Genomic DNA, 17,074 nt, shown 5'->3' on the forward strand with positions numbered 1-17,074 from the left:
TTTCATGTTTTTCCTCATTAAGTTTGGTTTCTTCTTTCTTTTTTCGTTTTGTTTGCAACGACGGTAGTAATCTTTTTAAAATTAAACATGCTAAAAGTGATGGAAAAAAAAAATTAGCATTGGAACCAAGTTTAACTAACTAAACGGAGCTGTATTTCAAAGTGCTTTCATAGCAATACCTCCACTATATCTGTTTTTTTTTTTTCAAGAATTCCCTGGGTTTCGCCAAAAAATAGTGTTCTCCGAAAACTTCCCGAAAATTAACATTAACGGAAATGAAATGTGTTCTCCAAAAAATTAACCTTAACGAAAAAATAGTGTTCTCCGAAAACTTCCCAGAAATTGAAATTAACGGAAATGAAGCGTGTTCTCCAAAAATTAACCTTAACGAAAAAATAGTGTTCTCCAAAAATTAACCTTAACGAAAAAATAGTGTTCTCCGAAATATCCTCGAAAATTAATCTCAATTAAGATTAATGATTTATATGTGGTGTTGATGTTTGTGTATTTACGGTCATTAGTTTTTGGCGATATTTTAGAAAAACAAATTTTCTTTTGGGAAAGCTTGGGGAAACCCGAACGTTTGGTGGAAGTGGAGTACTTTTCTGCTGCAACATTAAATGTAAATAGGCTAATTGTTTGTGTTGCGAATTTTCTTGTTGCTGTTGGTAGTTTAAAACGAGAAAATGCCTATAAAATTACATCAGAAATGCAAACTATTTTATAAAATGCAGAATTTTCCTTTGAAGTTTCCTTTGATGCTGGATCACATGGAGATAATTGACAGCATTAAAAAAGAAAGAAAAAAGCTTTATTTTCAGAAAAGCTAAGGTTAAGGCTATATTAAGTATTTTCATGTTACTGTTGTTAGTTTAGAACAAGAAAATGTCTGTCAAATTACAACAGAAATGCAAACAATTTGATAAAATGCAGAATTATTCAATAAACTTTCCTTTGCTGCAGGATCAAATGGAAATGTTTAGTCAAACAGTTCGTGGTAACGAACTGTAGTAAGGAACGACCCGGCTCAATAGTAACCAAAACTAAAAAAAATGGAATTTTGATACCAATAGCTACATGAAAATAATTGCATATTAATGCTGATTTTAAATATATAAGTTTCATCAAGTTTAGTCTTACCCATCAAAAGTTACGAGCCCTGAGAAAATATGCCTTATTTTAGAAAATAGGGGAAAACAACCCCTTAAAGTAATAGAATCTTCACGAAAATCACACCATCAGATTCAGCGTATCAGAGAACCCTATTGTAGAAGTTTCAAGCTCCTATCTACAAAAATGTGGAATTTTGTATTTTTTGCCAGAAGGCAGATCACGGATGCGTGTTTATTTGTTTTTTGTTTTTTTTTCCAGGGGTGATCGTATCAACCCAATGGTCCTAGAATGTTGCGAGAGGGCTCATTCTAACGAAAAAGAAAAGTTCTAGTACCCTTTTTAAGTGACCAAAAAAATTGGAGGGCATCTAGGCCCCCTCCCACGCTAATTATTTTCCCAAAGTCACCGGATCAAAATTCTGAGATAGCCATTTTTTCAGCGTAGTCGAAAAACCTTATAACTATGTCTTTGGGGATGACTTACTCCCCCACAGTCCCCATGGGAGGGGCTACAAGTTACAAACTTTGACCAGTGTATACACATAGTAATGGGTATTGGGAAGTGTACAGACGTTTTCAAGGGGATGTTTTTGGGTGGGGGAGTGGTTGAGAAGAGGGGGATTTGTTGGGGGAACCCTCCATCGAGGAATTTGTCCTGGGGGAAGAAAATTTCCATGAAGGGAGCGCAGGATTTTCTAGCATTATTAAAAAAAAAAAAGTGAAAAAATTTTCAACTGGAAGTAAGTAGCTGCATTAAAACTTAAAACGAACAGAAATTATTATGCTTATGAGGGGCTCACCTCCTCCTAATACCTCGCTTTTACGATAAAGTATTTTTAGTAATTTCAACTATTTATTCTACGGCTTTTTTGATTCAGGGGTCATTCTTAATGAATTGGGACAAAATTTAAGCTTTAGTGTAAAGAGCGAGGTACTGACGAGGGGTTGAACACCCTCATGTATGTAATAACAACATTAGAATACAAAAGTTCGTTACGTAAGCTAATTTATAAGTTACGTATACCTTTTACTAATTAAAACATTCGTAAAAAATTAAAAGTTCTAGTTGCCTTTTTAAGTGACCAAAAAATCAGAGGACAACTAGGCTTCCCCCCTCCCGCTCCTTTTTTTCTCTAAATCATTCGATCAAAACTATGAGAAAGCCATTTAGCCAAAAAAATAAATATGCAAATTTCGTTTTAGTTATTCCTCTGCGGTGAGCCAAAATCAAAACATGCATTGATTCAAAAACGTTCAGAAATTAAATAAAAAAACAAGTTTTTTTTTAACTGAAAATAAGGAGCGACATTAAAACTTAAAACGAATAGAAATTACTTCGTATATGAAAGGGGCTACTTCCTCATCAACGCCCCGCTCTTTACGCTAAAGTTTTTTACTGTTTTAAAAAGTAGAGTTAAGAGAAAGAGTCAAACTTTAGTGTAAAGAGCGGGGCGTTGATGAGGAAGCAGCCCCTTTCATATACGAAGGAGTAAGAACTAACATGATCACCGTAGTCTTTGAAAGTCGGATTGAAGAGTTTGTTCTAAACTTTGTTGGGGCAGGAGTTGGATCCTTACTTCCTTTTATCAGATCATCGAACAAAAGAGGACATTGAGTCACAACCAAGCGTGGTTGAAAGGAAAATTTGGTACCCGACTTGTGATATTTAGCGTCAAGTAATAGCTGAAGCCCCGGAGAAAGTATCCCTACTCTTTTGATTAGAATATTCACAACAAAAGGTTGACATTACTCATCAAAACATGGCGGAATTAGTAGTTGATGAAGTGTCCTGATAATGTCCTTATGGGGTCTGTAACTATTCTCACCTTTCGTATCATAGTGCTGGACAAAAAATTGTAAATTTTAATATTATCAGAAATTTTGATTTGAATCAATATACAAGTGTTGGTTTTCTTTCAGAATAAATATAAATATTCTCTTTCTTCCGAAAAAGGGTGATGTTTCAGAAAAAATATTCTCTTGGTGTATATAGCTGAAAAGACTGTCCCAATTAATTTACTAATTAAAATACTAATTACTAATTTAAAAAATTACTAATTTACTAAAATTACTAATTTACTAATTAAATTAATTATTAATTAAATTACTATACTCAAGGTCTGAGGAAAATTGCCATAAAATAACCGTAAAAATGTCAAAACTGTATTTTGTTTCTTATAAACTGTTCATTTAAATAAACCGAATCTGGAATCTTTTGTTCTTAATCTCGTTTAGCTAGCTAGTTCGAGTCAATTTTCTGGTAATTTCTTAGAAGCCGAGGTCGACAATGCAACCACTTGAAATCTTCAATATTTGTATTAAATTTCAATATTTGTATGGTGCCTCAAAGCACCATTTACTGCATTACAGTTTTACCCGCCGTATTCTTATTGTGGTACACAATGAGCACTAAAAAGGGCACTTTAAGCCATTAAATAGCCTAGTTTTATCTATATTCTATAGTTTCGCTCAGCTAGATTTAGTTAAAGCTTATTTTTCCTGCAAAAATTATCAATAATATGAAGAATTAAAAGTGCAAGACATAATATTTATTTAAGCCCAATCAAAAACATCAATAAGGCAGTAAGAATTGGTTATATTAATAATAAAATTGCCTATCCTTCTATGGGATGAAGAACAATTTCAAATTCTCCGGATCCGTAACCAAAATCGTTTTTGTAATGTATAAATACTTCATTTCCATGAAAAAGGTGATTGAAGTACTCAACATTACACTGCCTAATCTCTTGTCCAGATGCAATTTTTATGTAAAGAAATGCATTGCGACAAAGTTTCCCAGAGGAATTTACATTAAATTTCCGAGTGGCAATACGCACTTGCTCAGCTCCTGGAAATCTGATCTGATATTTACACTCTTTTGAAGCCATCGATAACGGGGAACGAAGAATTACTGAGCCATCTTCATTCTTAATATATGGGCATGTTATACTCGAGCGATACTTCGGTTCACAAACCGGGTATTTTTTAAATACAACGCTGAATGTTATATGACCTTGACGGACTTTGGACTTCAATTTCGACTGATAATCAAGAACTAAGTCAGGCTTACCAATGAAAGAAGCTCCTGGTCTTATTTCAGTCCCACATTTAATTCCATCATCTGGTTCATACAAACTGGCGGTCCTTACACTAAAGTTCTCATTAAAACAAGGATGGTCTAAACTATTATTTTTACTGACTTTAAACTCTGTTATAGTAACCACTGCAAAGTGGCAGTTAGGTGGCCGGACCCACCAGACGCAGATAAGGTTTTTGTTGCTCTTTACAGAGCTGTAAATTCCTGTTTCTGTAATATGACCTCCGCAAGGTGATGGTGGATAAGCTGGGAGAGGGTGGAAAAGTAATTTCTCACATGATGCACCATGAGCTCCTGGAGGACAAATGCATGTACAATTTGGCCCTATATATCCATAATTTTGGCAATAGTTCCTAGTAGTGCACTTCTTTCTCCAGGTTTCAAGGCACCCATAGCCATAATTAAGGACAAGTTTATCATAATGACTAACACCATGTTTTTCCATCAACAGATATTGTAACGTAGGATCTCGGGGAAGCATAGTAGGCATGTTTGTCTCCTTACTCTTTGAAAATGAATTATATGGGTAATGCATGACTGACAAATAATTGTAAGGAACCCCAAACACTCTATCGTTTCCCCTTTTAAAGTCTTCGTCGTGGTTGCCTTTGATGTTCATTTTGAAAACCATCAAATATTCATCTCTATCTATCCTCTGGTGCTCATGGTCCAGGCCAAGAGCATGTCCAAATTCATGGGAAGCGATTGAATCTTTCCAACAGCCTTCACCTAGGGTGATCGCCTGCCTCTTCAAGTATCTAGCCCGTCCGAGATAAGAATTACAAGTAAACGGCTTATTAATGACAAAAAGTCTTGTATTGCCTACAGGAAATAGGTTTGTCACTGATTCCCAGGGCACAACCTTGATGCATGTTCCATCTTCCCAAGCTTTGAAGCCATTCACAATAAAGGATGTATCAATTCCTTCAAAGCCCTTTGTATCTATCTCGTATGGCACTAAGACATCACCGTTTTCCTGCTTAGGCCAAAGATAATTGTCTTTTATTAACGAGGCTCTTCCTTGAGTTGAAGCATTTTTTTTACTTTCCCAGGTCTCTTTTGTATATAAGATATCTCCTATTATTCTATACGGAGGATTTGCTTTCCTGTTGGCCTTATTAATTTTTTTCCCATCTGTATATCCATTATGTAGTCTGATAGATGACTGTGTCTCATCTCTGTGTTCACCTGCAGCCCCAGAATACGAGTTCGATTCTTTTGGGTTGCCGTTAGAGCTCAGGAAATATGCCTCTGTCCCATTGGTGTTCTCAGTGGGCTGTGTAATGTATGATTTAGACTTATTTGTGCTGAAAATCTGCAAAAGAAGAGTCAATATATTAGAAAATTTGACTTTTTCAGATTTTAAGGCTAATTTTACAGAAACAACCGCAAGTCTTAGGGCCCATGCCCTATCGATATCCTAAATTTTCTTGAAATTCTGAGCGTTTCTTATTTAAATTAAATAAAAAAAAACTAATTTTTTAGCTGAAAGTAAGGAGCGACATTAAAACTTAAAACGAACAGAAATTACTCCGTATATGAAATGGGTTGTCCCCTCCGCAATCCCCCGCTCTTTACGTTAAAGTTTTTAATTGTTTTAAAAAGTAGAATTGTGGCAAAGAGTCAAACTTTAGCGTAAGGAGCGAGAGATTGCGGAGGGGACAACCCATTTCATATACGGAGCAATTTCTGTTCGTTTTAAGTTTTAATGTCGCTCCTTACTTTCAGCTAAAAAAATTAGTTTTTTTTTTATTTAATTTCTGAACGTTTTTTAATTAATGCATGTTTGGTTTTGGCTCTCCGCACATAAATTATTAAAATGAAACTTGTATATTAATTCTTTTTTTGGCTAAAGGGCTTTCTCTTAGTTTGGATCAGACGATTTTGAGAAATAAGGGGTGGAGAAGGAGGCCTAGTTGCCCTCCAATTTTTCAGTTACTTAAAAAGGCAATTAGAATTTTTAATTTTTAACCAACGTTTTTATTAGTAAAAAATATACGTAACTTAAGAGCTAACTTACGTAACAAACTTTCATAATCTTATATTTTTATTATGTATACGAGGGGGTTTGTACCCTCGTTAATACCTCGCTCTTTACACTAAATCGTAAGTTTTGTCCCAATTCTTTAAGAATGACCCCTGAATCATAAAGGCCGTAGAATAAATAGTTGAAATTACTAAAAATACTTTAGCATAAAGAGCGAGGTATATATCTCCTCCTAAATACCTCGCTCTTTATGCTAAAGTATTTTTAGAACCCCTCATATGCGTAATAATCTCTGTTCGTTTTAAGTTTAAATGCTACTCCTTCCTTTCATTTGAAAAACGTGTGTATGTTTATTTTTCATTGTTTTCTTATAGTAATGCTAGAAAATCCTGCGCCCTTTTCATTGAATTTTTCTTCCCCCATGACAGATTCCTCCAAGGAAAGATCCTCCAACATAGCCCCCTCCCCTCAGCCCCACCCCCAAACAAAATAAAATCCCCCTGAAAACGTCTGTACACTTCCCAATAACCATTACTATATGTAAACACTGGTCAAAGTTTGTAACTTGCAGCCCCTCTCCCAGGGATTGCGGGGGAGTAAATCATCCCCAAAGACATAGTTATTATGGTTTTCGACTATGTTGAACAGAATGGCTATCTCAAAATTTTGACCCGTTGACTTTGGGAAAAAAATGAGCATGAGAGGGGGCCTAGATGCCCTCCAATTTTTTGGTCACTTAAAAAGGGCACTAGAACTTTTCATTTCCGTTAGAATGAGCCCTCTTGCGACATTCTAGGACCGATACGATGACCCCTGGGAAAAAGAAGAAAAAAAACAAACAAATAAACACGCACCTGTGATTTGTCTTCTGGCAAAAAATACAAAATTCCACATTTTTGTAGATAGGAGCTTGAAACTTCTACAGTAGGGTTCTCTGATACGCTGAATCTGATGATGTGATTTTAGTTAAGATTCTACGACTTTTAGGGGGTGTTTCCCCCTATTTTCTTAAATAAGGCAAATTTTCTCAGGCTCGTAACTTTTGATGGGTAAGACTAAACCTGATGAAACTTATATATTTAAAATCAGTATTAAAATGCGATTCTTTTGATGTAGCTATTGATATCAACATTTAATTTTTTAGAGCTTTGGTTACTATTGAGCCGGGTCGCTCCTTACTACAGTTCGTTACCACGAAATGTTTGATTATCAGACAAAGTTTGTTTATTTAATATTGGCCCTCCTTTCTGAACTGGTTTTTTTATTATTGGGCCATCTTAAAGAGAAAAAACAAGTTCCTGGATATCTGCCGGCTCATTCACAATAAGATTTAACTTAAAGCAAGATTTAAACATTACCAAGGTTTCAGCTGATACATTAGCCATTTTAGTAGGAATTTAGAAAAAATGAGGTATTTTTAACTTACGAAGGAGTGATAGGATCTTTATGAAACTTCATATCTAGAAGGACCTCGTAACTCAGATTTCTTATTTGAAATCCCGACCGGATCCAGCGTCATTGCGGGGGGGGGGGCAGCTGGGGGGACCGGATATCTTGGAAAATACTTAAAGCGGAGAGATCAGGATGAAACTGGTTGGGAAGAATAAAAACAAGTCCAAGATACGTGACTGACATAATCGGACCGGATTCGCAATAGTTTAGCGTTGCCTAAGATATTTTTTTTGAAAAATCGATCAAAAATAGCACAATATTAAAATAAAACAACACTAATCGAAGACAAATCGCAAAATTAACATCTCAAGAAGACGGGAAGGACTAAAAATATTCAGGAGGGTACTGTATTATTGAGAGAAACCAAATTATTTTGATAATAAACAACACGAGGCCGTATTTTTGATTCAAGTGTCTTTGTTTTTTTTTTAAAGAAAATGTAAGATTTACAATGGCATAGAATAATATCGAACTGAAGCAATATCTCAAATAAATAATTTGAGATGATCGTTAGTATCAAAAACCCGAAATGACATATTTCTATCGCAAGTTAATTGAACTTCGTCATTAACATTAAGGGGAAAATACAGGCACTTTTTAATACTAATAGAAATACCTTTGTCTATCACTAATGGAAAGGCAGACTAGAAAGGGGCATTTTGCATAAGAACATGTCGATAGCTTAGTTTCACCACTGCAAAACTATGGTCGGTTCTTCAGTACGAGGATCAGGCATCTTTTTATCCAAAATCAGGTCAGCAGCAAGTAGCGTCAATTCTCAAAAATTGAGGGGGCATAATTATTTTCAAAATCTGAGAGGGCAAATTTGTCAGTTTTTTACGGAAATACAAAAATATGCATTTTTAGGAAAATACCCAAAAGTAGTATTTTTCTAAATTTAGGAGGGCACACACCCCTTTTTCCCTCCCCCTCACTTGAAGCCACTGGCAGAATCTAGCTGATTCCGGTACCCAAAAATTAGAAGCATCTTAAACAGGGATAGTATCTTTGGTTGAGGTTGTTGTTACACGTCCCTATTCTTTGTTGTCACCAAAATAGATATGATATATTATGATATTTATCTTATACCAAAATAGATATAGTGTAAATTATGTTCTGATCTTAAGAAGGCATGGGGGTCAGTCCTACTTATCTTAGTTTCTACTCGTTTTGAGTTTCACTCGGTTATTTATTATGATTTCTGTTCGTTTTGGATCTTTGAAAACTTTTTTTATGGAAAAAGTTTTCAAATGAATTTCTGTTTGTTTTTTATTTAAGTTGTCTATTTTATTGGAAATAAAAAGAATATTTTCTATCTTTTCGGTTTTTTTTCGTTCTTAAACAGGCAATAATTTTGATGTTTATGAAAGCAATAAAGAAATGTAGATACCACGTCAGTACCTCCACACATATAGGGTAACAGTGAGATAATTACTTTCTAAAACTGTTACGCGAGGAAAACAGAAGTCAATAGTGTAGATGAAAGGAGACAGGGAGCAAATTTTCACCAGTAAATCGGCTGAATTCTCCCCCAACAAGGAGCAGATGCCAGCAGGTGCTCTGTGTTATACACAAGGAAGGACGGCTGCTATTCAGCCTTGAATAGCAGCCGGCAGCCTTGTAAAAGGCTGCTATTCCAATTTCGTATATCTTTAGGTCCTAAAATTAGCAGGCTGCTACCCTTTGTTTAGACACGGAGAAGCACCCAAGACCGAATTTATTAAAAATTGATTTACTAAAAGTTGTACCCAAGAAGTTTTTGCGTAACACTGCTAAACATATTATAACCACAAAACTAATTTCTAAATTTAATGATTTATATAGACAACAAAATTTTTGTTGTTCTTTTAATTACTACGTGATCAAAAAAAAAAAAAGAAAATTGTAAATATATAGTCTGTTTACAAACAAATTTTTGTCTACGTACCCGCCACTTTATTTTCGACGAAGACGAATAGGATAACCCTTGGGGAGCATATACTAGAGCCTGGGGAGCGTATAAATAAAAAAAAGAATCTGAGACATAGAAACGAGATATTTAACGCTTACAGGTTTTTATGACAAGTTGTGACATGTTTGAGCTTTCTAACGAAACTAAATTACTTTTAAAATATTTCCAATATTTTTCTAAGTTTTCTAAAATATTTCTAAAATATTTAATTAAGTACCGAAATTATTATAGAAAGAACCTAAAAATTAGTTTCAGCTCTCTAACGCAAAGAGACCGTGTCCAATCAAATTGGGAATTCTAAGAATACCAACTGAGAAATTAGTTCCCAGGAGGTAAAGTTCAATGTTTCTCTTGATACCTTCATTTTGAGGATGAAGTCACGATAATCCTGAAATATTAAATACAATTTTGAAAATTTTTAAAGTCACTGTTTGCTTACTTTCGCCAACTCCCACTCTTAAGAGTGCGAAGTTACATTCACAAATCGGACTCCAAAGCCCTAATCTTTAAAGACTTTGACTCCACCTATTTTTATGGTTGAGGTCCGGGTCACACATACAAATTTAAAAACTTATAATTACTAGAAACTTGTTAGCATACCTATCCCGATTATGAGTCCAAGTTTTTGGTACCAAAAATAACGGCTTGACACGCTACTAGGATTAGGGCTGTAGGTTAAGCTTGGACTGATTTATATCTTCAGTATGACAAAGGTTCTAGGTTGATAGGTTGGACTAACACAGAGAAGAAAGTCATTTAAAGGAGGCCAAAAGTGGCTGTATTTCTAAAATACTTACCAGGAAGGAAATATTTAATAAAGTTAAAGGGGAAAAATTTACTTTTTTCGGGGCATTATCTATTTAGTGGAAGCTGTTCAAAAAAAGATTAAAAGGATGGTTACTAAAACTTACTAAAAGTTACTAAAACTTTTAGTAACTTTAAGCTTTAGCTTAAACCTATGCCACTAGCTTGAGCTATAAGATAATACTATTAATCCGCAGAGAACCAAAATGTTCCTTCAGTAGGTAAGGAGTGTGCCTAATCGATGAGATGTCCTCAGAAAAATAAATTGTTCCCAATAACCTCCAAACAGTCTAAAACTGCACCAACCTCACTCAACGTCCGCATGCAGCATCACCACCCCACGTGAAGCTGAAGACAGCCTTAAGATCTTTGTATAATCACTAACAAAACACATTAATATAATCAAGGGCCTAAAATTTCTAAAAAATCCAAAAATACCAGGAAATACAGGAGTGGAGTTAATACTATCATAATGACTACTGTTGCAAAAAAATAATAATTGCAATGAGGTTTCAAACGCTACTTTGCGTGTCGATATTAAAGATAAAAACTTCAATAGATAAAATACAAACAATAGCAAAAAAAAATATGGTACTGTTTTAGGAAACAAAGACGAACGACAAAAGTACAATAAAACAACAGCTGTGAGTATTTAAAGCCGCAATTGCCTAACCCAATTTCTTTTTCTGTAAAAAATAGAAAATGGTCTAAAATACCAACTTAATGAAATTATTAGTAATTTCTTACCGGTACATCAATAAAGACAACAACTACTTTTGATTTATTGAGCACCCTCGTGGAAACCGTGAATGACCGATGTTGGAAAATGTCGACATTCACCGATGAATTACCGAAATTCCTTTTTCTGCTTGGATTTAGTCAGCTTCGCCAGTCAGCATTGTGAATTTTATGCCAGATTAGAAGGTGACATGCTAGGCTAGGTTTCTAACCCGTTTCTGATATTTATAACCTAATTAAACCCAACCTAACCTCAAGTTTTACAATTAAACTTTGCATAAGATATTCAAACCTGATTGGCAAAGCTGAATGAATCCAAACAGATAAGAAATAATTTCTGACATACACCACTGAAGGTCGAAATATACGAAATTCTCGTCTTTCACCGTAACATATGCAGAGACTAATTTATAACGGACGGAGAAATGGCACTTTTTCTTTTGTGTATTTTAAATCTGATTTTATTGCTATTATTTTATCTGTTTCTCATTTAAAATGTATTAGCACAAAAATATTTAAAAATTTATAAGGAAAAAGCTACAAAAAAAACTAATTCGTTAATTTCACTATGTCTTATAATTCTGAAACATAAACCCGAGCACTAATGTCATTTGCAGTTCATCTGTGTTATTATCAGTATTTTCTCCCTCAAACTAATGAAAGAATATTACATCCAAAAAAGTGATATTTTTACTTTTGGTCATTTAAGAAATGAATTAGTACAATTGAGAAAACCAGTGACACTGTTTTTAGTTACAACTGTTATTTTCTTTACTTCATTTACGCCATGCACCACCGTAAGGGGAAGCACCATTTAAAACTGAAAGTCTTTCAAATAAACTTCCACAAAGTCACAAAATTCTGAGTCTTTTTGCTCTCTGAGAGCTATCACACTATTTGGCCTAAAACTGTTGCTTCATGCCCTAAAGTTGCATATTTTTATTTTGTTTTTAACTAAGATTTATTTTGTTCTTTTGCCACTGTGCTACTTCATCATGAATAGGTTGTCTAGAATTCTTAACAATTTATATAATTTTTAGTGGTTCAAGCTCGTCTTTTTAATTACATTTCGTAGAATATTATGAGAAATCCGCTTAAACTAACAACAATAATATTTGATTATCATGTTTTTCGAACATTTCTTTCACCTGTAATAACTTACCATCTAGTTATTTATCAATTTAGAAAAAAAAGATACCGCATAATACTCCATATGGAATTGATCTTATAATTTCTTAATTTCATTTCTTACCTTTTTTATTTAATTCCTGAATTTCCTTTAATTTAATTTCATACCTTAAAATCTATGAACTTCCATGTTAACACGTCATTTTGATAAAGTGCTACGACTAAGGTGGCCTAACTATTTTCTCTTTTTTCTTAATATTTAATCAAATTTACCTTCATTATTCGAAAAAGTTTTTCTGAATTTACTATTTTTTAGTTTATTTCTATAGCTTTTATTTCAAGCCAAAAATGATTAAGCAGAAATATGTAAACTCCTTCACATTTTTATCCTTATTACCTGCATTGACCAGATGATCCCCTATTTAAGCATAGCTTTTATCAAATGGTATTAGCGAATTATCTCTGAGGAATGAAAATGCCAGAAAAAATCTTAGAAATCATGGTGCCATACAATACAAGTTAAGGGGACTTATGCAGGAGTTGCTAAAGTGCTAGCTGGTGCTAGGTGCAAAAATATTGCGGGCTGGCCCCACAATTTTGCGGGTCAGCAGCTATCGACTTGCTGTTTCTCTGCCTTCGGCCGGGAGCGCAATGTGTGGTTGGGGGTAAATCATTCAACGCTTCTCGTGTTTTCCCCCAGATTTCTCCAGGTACCCATTTAGAGCTGGGTCAAATCTTCCTGAGCCTACAGAGTCATATAACTCGGACTTATATATATATATATATATATATATATATATATATATATATATATATATATATATATATATATATATATATATATATATATATATATATATATATATATATATATATATATATATATATATATATATATATATATATATATATATATATATATATATATATATATAACTTCTAAGAAGCCAAAGAAAAAAATAAAAAATTGCAACAAACCAAATGAGCAGAGCCTTCAAGCTGATTCGGGCAACTTATTCCACACAATTTGACTCGTACAAGGAGTAAAAGGAACTTGAATATGATTTTGGGATTGCAATAATTATAATTTTTCTGATCAAAGGTAAAAGATGGCGAAACACTTAGGGGAAGAGGGGTGTCACCATGAAGCTTAGAAAAAGTAAAACATGCACATGAAAGAATATATAGTGACTCGAGATCAAGTAATGAGATAACTCCTGAATGATTAGTTCCCTTAATAAGGTTTCTAATTTTATTGTAAACCTTAGCAAGTGGCTTTAACTGTGAAGGAAAGCTGACATTCATACTATCGGACAGTAGGAAACGTAAGATCGGATTCAGCAGTGAAAAATTATTCTCAAAATTGATCCAGCCTTAAAATACAGACTCCTGCATATCTTAATTTTAATCAAATATATTTGACGTTTGAAAGACAAGGTTCTATCAACAAGAATGCCGAAAAAAACAACATATTGATCCTTAGATCTATAAATTATCCCATTTGGCTGGTGAATTTTTTGATAACTGGGGATAAATCTAAGACACACGCGAAAATATAAAAAAAAAACTGGACTTAGGAAAATTTAGAGTAAGGTAATTAGCATAAAACCATAAAATTACTTCCTCAAACAAATTATCCAAATTTAATCGAAGCTCTGATTCGCAATTTCCCGAAAGTGCAAAGTATGCTGCCATCAGCCAAAGGACATCAGATGAAAGCAAACTATAGTTGGCACTATGTAGATACAATAGAAAGTCTCTTGCTAAATTATACTCGGTTTTTACAGATCATTCGGTTTTGTTTCTTTCTGGTATTTACCCTATTTCTCATAAAAAAGATATCAGTTCAATTCGTTCTTATTATTTCTGGTTTTCCCGTTTTCTATTGTATCTGCCTCCATGGTATAGGAATAGAAGCCTCATATATGTTTATAGTTTCCCGGATATTGGGTCGAGGCTCACGGAGCTTGCCGGCAAAATACCCAGTCTACTTATAAGTATCTGCCCGCCCACAGAGGCCTTACTCGTTTGGTTTAGTTTCTTGTTCTTTCTGTTTTGTGTAGTGTTTGTTTTGTTTCTTTTATTGATACTCCGCTTTGATTTTTTGTAGCGGGTCAAAAATAAATTATTATTATTATTATGTGCAAGGGAAGGCTTAGGATGACAAAGTCTACAACAAGTAATAAGTTTCTGCTTTTTTACATAGATATATTATTTTTGGTCAGAAATGATTAATTCTCTTTGTTTAGGGTGAGAAACTGCACCACAAGCTGCGTCACTTAAAAAAAAATCGATGGAGCACTTACTGTCCACAGTAAGACTAAAATTGGTTCTTCAGTACTTGGTTTGATTCTCTTTTAGTATCGGGGATACGGATTGCTGATTGCGGTGCTTAAAATAACCAATCATTCATTGTAGATAGCAGGGTTTTACCCGATGAAGAATAGGTCTGCAAGAACTTGCGGGATTGTCACTTGGTAATTTCATCACCCAGGCAAAATTAACAAAGTAATATAGATAGCCCAATAGCTTTTCCCTGTGCAAACAAAGTAAAATTGGTGTTTTACCAATTTTAGCTGGTAAACACCTTACCTAGTGTTTCAAATCTTAGCTGGTATACTACCTCTCACACCAAACACTTAGAAATTTATACCTATAGTGAAAAAATTAAAAAAGATTTTGTTCTTGGGGGATTGAAACCTTATATTAAAATGTAATATTGTATGTGTATTTCATAGTGAATAAATCTTGTCTTACTTTGATACTTTTTTACTTTTATACCTTGTTAACTTTGATCTTTTTTTTTACTTCGGACCTTTGGTACTTCGATACTAGTTTTGATACTCTGATGAAAGTTTGATGTTGAAAAAAAAAAAATCTTATTTGAAATAAGGAGTGTTTTAAAAACTTGAGATTTTTTGCAATTAAAAAACGAGCAAAAATTAATGAAAAAAAAACTTTCCGAACTTTCCGAAAGTTCTTTTCCCTTGTTCTTTCCGAAAAAATGGAGTTGTACTTCTGATGAATGGTGTCTTCACTAGAAACAAGAGTGTGGCTACTGCCCAAGTGGTAAACTCATCATTCTCTTACTTAAATTAAATAAAAAAACTAGTTTTTTTCAACTGAAAGTAAGGAGCGATGTCAAACAGTTCGTGGTAACGAACTGTAATAAGGAGCGACCCGGCTCGATAGTAAACGAAAATCTAAAAAACGGAATTTTGATGCTAAAAGATACATCTAAAGAATCATATTTTCATGCTGATTTTAAATATATAAGTTTCATCAAATTTATTCTTTGACATCAAAAGTTACGAGCCTGGGAAAATTTGCCTTATTTTGGAAAATAGGGAGAAACACCCCCTAAAAGTCATAGAATCTTAACGAAAATCACACCATCTTATTCAGCGTATCAGAGAACCCTATAGCAAAAATTTCAAGCTCCTATCTACAAAAACGTGGAATTTCGTATTTTTTGCCAGAAGACAAATCACAAATCAATAATTTTTTTTTTTTTTTTTTTCAAGGGTCATCGTATCGACCAAGTGGTCCTAGAATGTTGCAAGAGGGCTCATTCTAACGGAAATGAAAAGTTCTAGTGCCCTTTTTAGGTGACCAAAAAATTGGAGGGTACCTAGGCCCCCTCCCACGCTCATTTTTCCCAAAGTCAACGGATCAAAATTTTGAGATTGGCATTTTGTTCCGCATAGTCGAAAACCATAATAACTATGTCTTTGGGGATGACTTACTCTCCCACAGTTCCTGGGGGAGGAGCTGCAAGTTACAAACTTTGACCAGTGTTTACATACAGTAATGGTTATTGGGAAGTGTACAGACGTTTTTTTTGGGATGCAAGGTACAAGGGATTTGTTTGGTTTGGGGGTGGGTTTGAGGGGAGAGGGCTATGTGGGAGGATCTTTCCTTGGAGGAATATGTCATAGGGGAAGATAAATTCAATGAAAAGGGCGCGTGATTTTCTAGCATTACTATAAAAAAACAATGAAAAAATAAACATGAAAAAGTCTTTTCAATTGAAAGTAAGGAGCAGCATTAAAACTTAAAACGAACAGAGATTATTACGCATATGAGGGGTTTTAAAAATACTTTAGCATAAAGAGCGATGTATTTGGGAGGAGATAAATACCTCGCTCTTTATGCTAAAGTATTTTTAGTAATTTCAACTGTTTATTCTACGGCCTTTCTGATTCAGGGGTCATTCTTAAAGAATTGGTACAAAACTTAAGATTTAGCGTAAAGAGCGAGGTATTAACGAGGGGACAAACCCCCTCATACATAATACAAACATAAGAATATAAAAGTTTGTTAAGTAAGTTAATTCTTAAGTTACCTATATGTTTTACTAATAAAAAGTTCGTTAAAAATTAAAAGTTCTAGTTGCCTTTTTAAGTAACCGAAAAATTGGAGGGCAACTAGGCCTCTTTCCCCATCCCTTATTTCTCAAAATCGTCTGATCAAAATTAAGAGAAAGCCATTTAGCCAAAAAAGAATTAATATGCAAATTTCATTTTAATAATTTATGTGCTGAGAGCCAAAATCAAACATGCATTAATTCAAAAACGTTCAGAAATTAAATAAAAAAAACTTTTTTTTACTGAAAGTACGGAGTGACATTAAAACTTAAAACGAACAGAAATTGAAATGGATTGTCCCCTCCGCAATTTCTCGTTCTTTACGCTAAAGTTTGACTCTTTGCCACAGTTCTACTTTTTAAAACAATTAAAAACTTTAGTGTAAAGAGCGAGGCGTTGAGGAGGGGACAACCCATTTCATATACGGAGTAATTTAAG

The 17,074-nt window shown here is 34.0% G+C and overlaps 2 protein-coding genes across 4 annotated transcripts in view; one reads left to right on the forward strand and one right to left on the reverse strand.

Annotated features, from left to right (window-relative positions):
- The window catches only part of LOC136025138 (charged multivesicular body protein 1B1-like), a 40,491-nt gene that overhangs the window by 11,512 nt on the left and 11,905 nt on the right, over positions 1 to 17,074 (forward strand). The gene's annotated exons all lie outside the window — the stretch shown is intronic.
- Positions 3,647 to 10,938, reverse strand: LOC136025129 (blastula protease 10-like). The gene is made up of 2 exons (XM_065700880.1): positions 10,842 to 10,938; positions 3,647 to 5,524 (listed from the first exon to the last, which is right to left on the reverse strand). The coding sequence occupies exons 1-2, from the start codon at positions 10,872 to 10,874 to the stop codon at positions 3,728 to 3,730; spliced, it is 1,830 nt and encodes a 609-aa protein (XP_065556952.1). The 5' UTR covers positions 10,875 to 10,938; the 3' UTR covers positions 3,647 to 3,727.

Source organism: Artemia franciscana, chromosome 1 (genome assembly GCF_032884065.1).
Source record: "Artemia franciscana chromosome 1, ASM3288406v1, whole genome shotgun sequence".
Lineage (NCBI taxonomy): Eukaryota > Metazoa > Arthropoda > Branchiopoda > Anostraca > Artemiidae > Artemia > Artemia franciscana.

Excerpts from the sequence above, each read along its gene's own strand:
- LOC136025129 (XM_065700880.1), bottom strand. The coding sequence starts at position 10,874 with ATGATAGTATTAACTCCACTCCTGTATTTCCTG. Across the intron at positions 5,525-10,841 it reads CTCCACTCCTGTATTTCCTG|ATTTTCAGCACAAATAAGTC; the intron begins GTATTTTTGGAT and ends CTTCTTTTGCAG.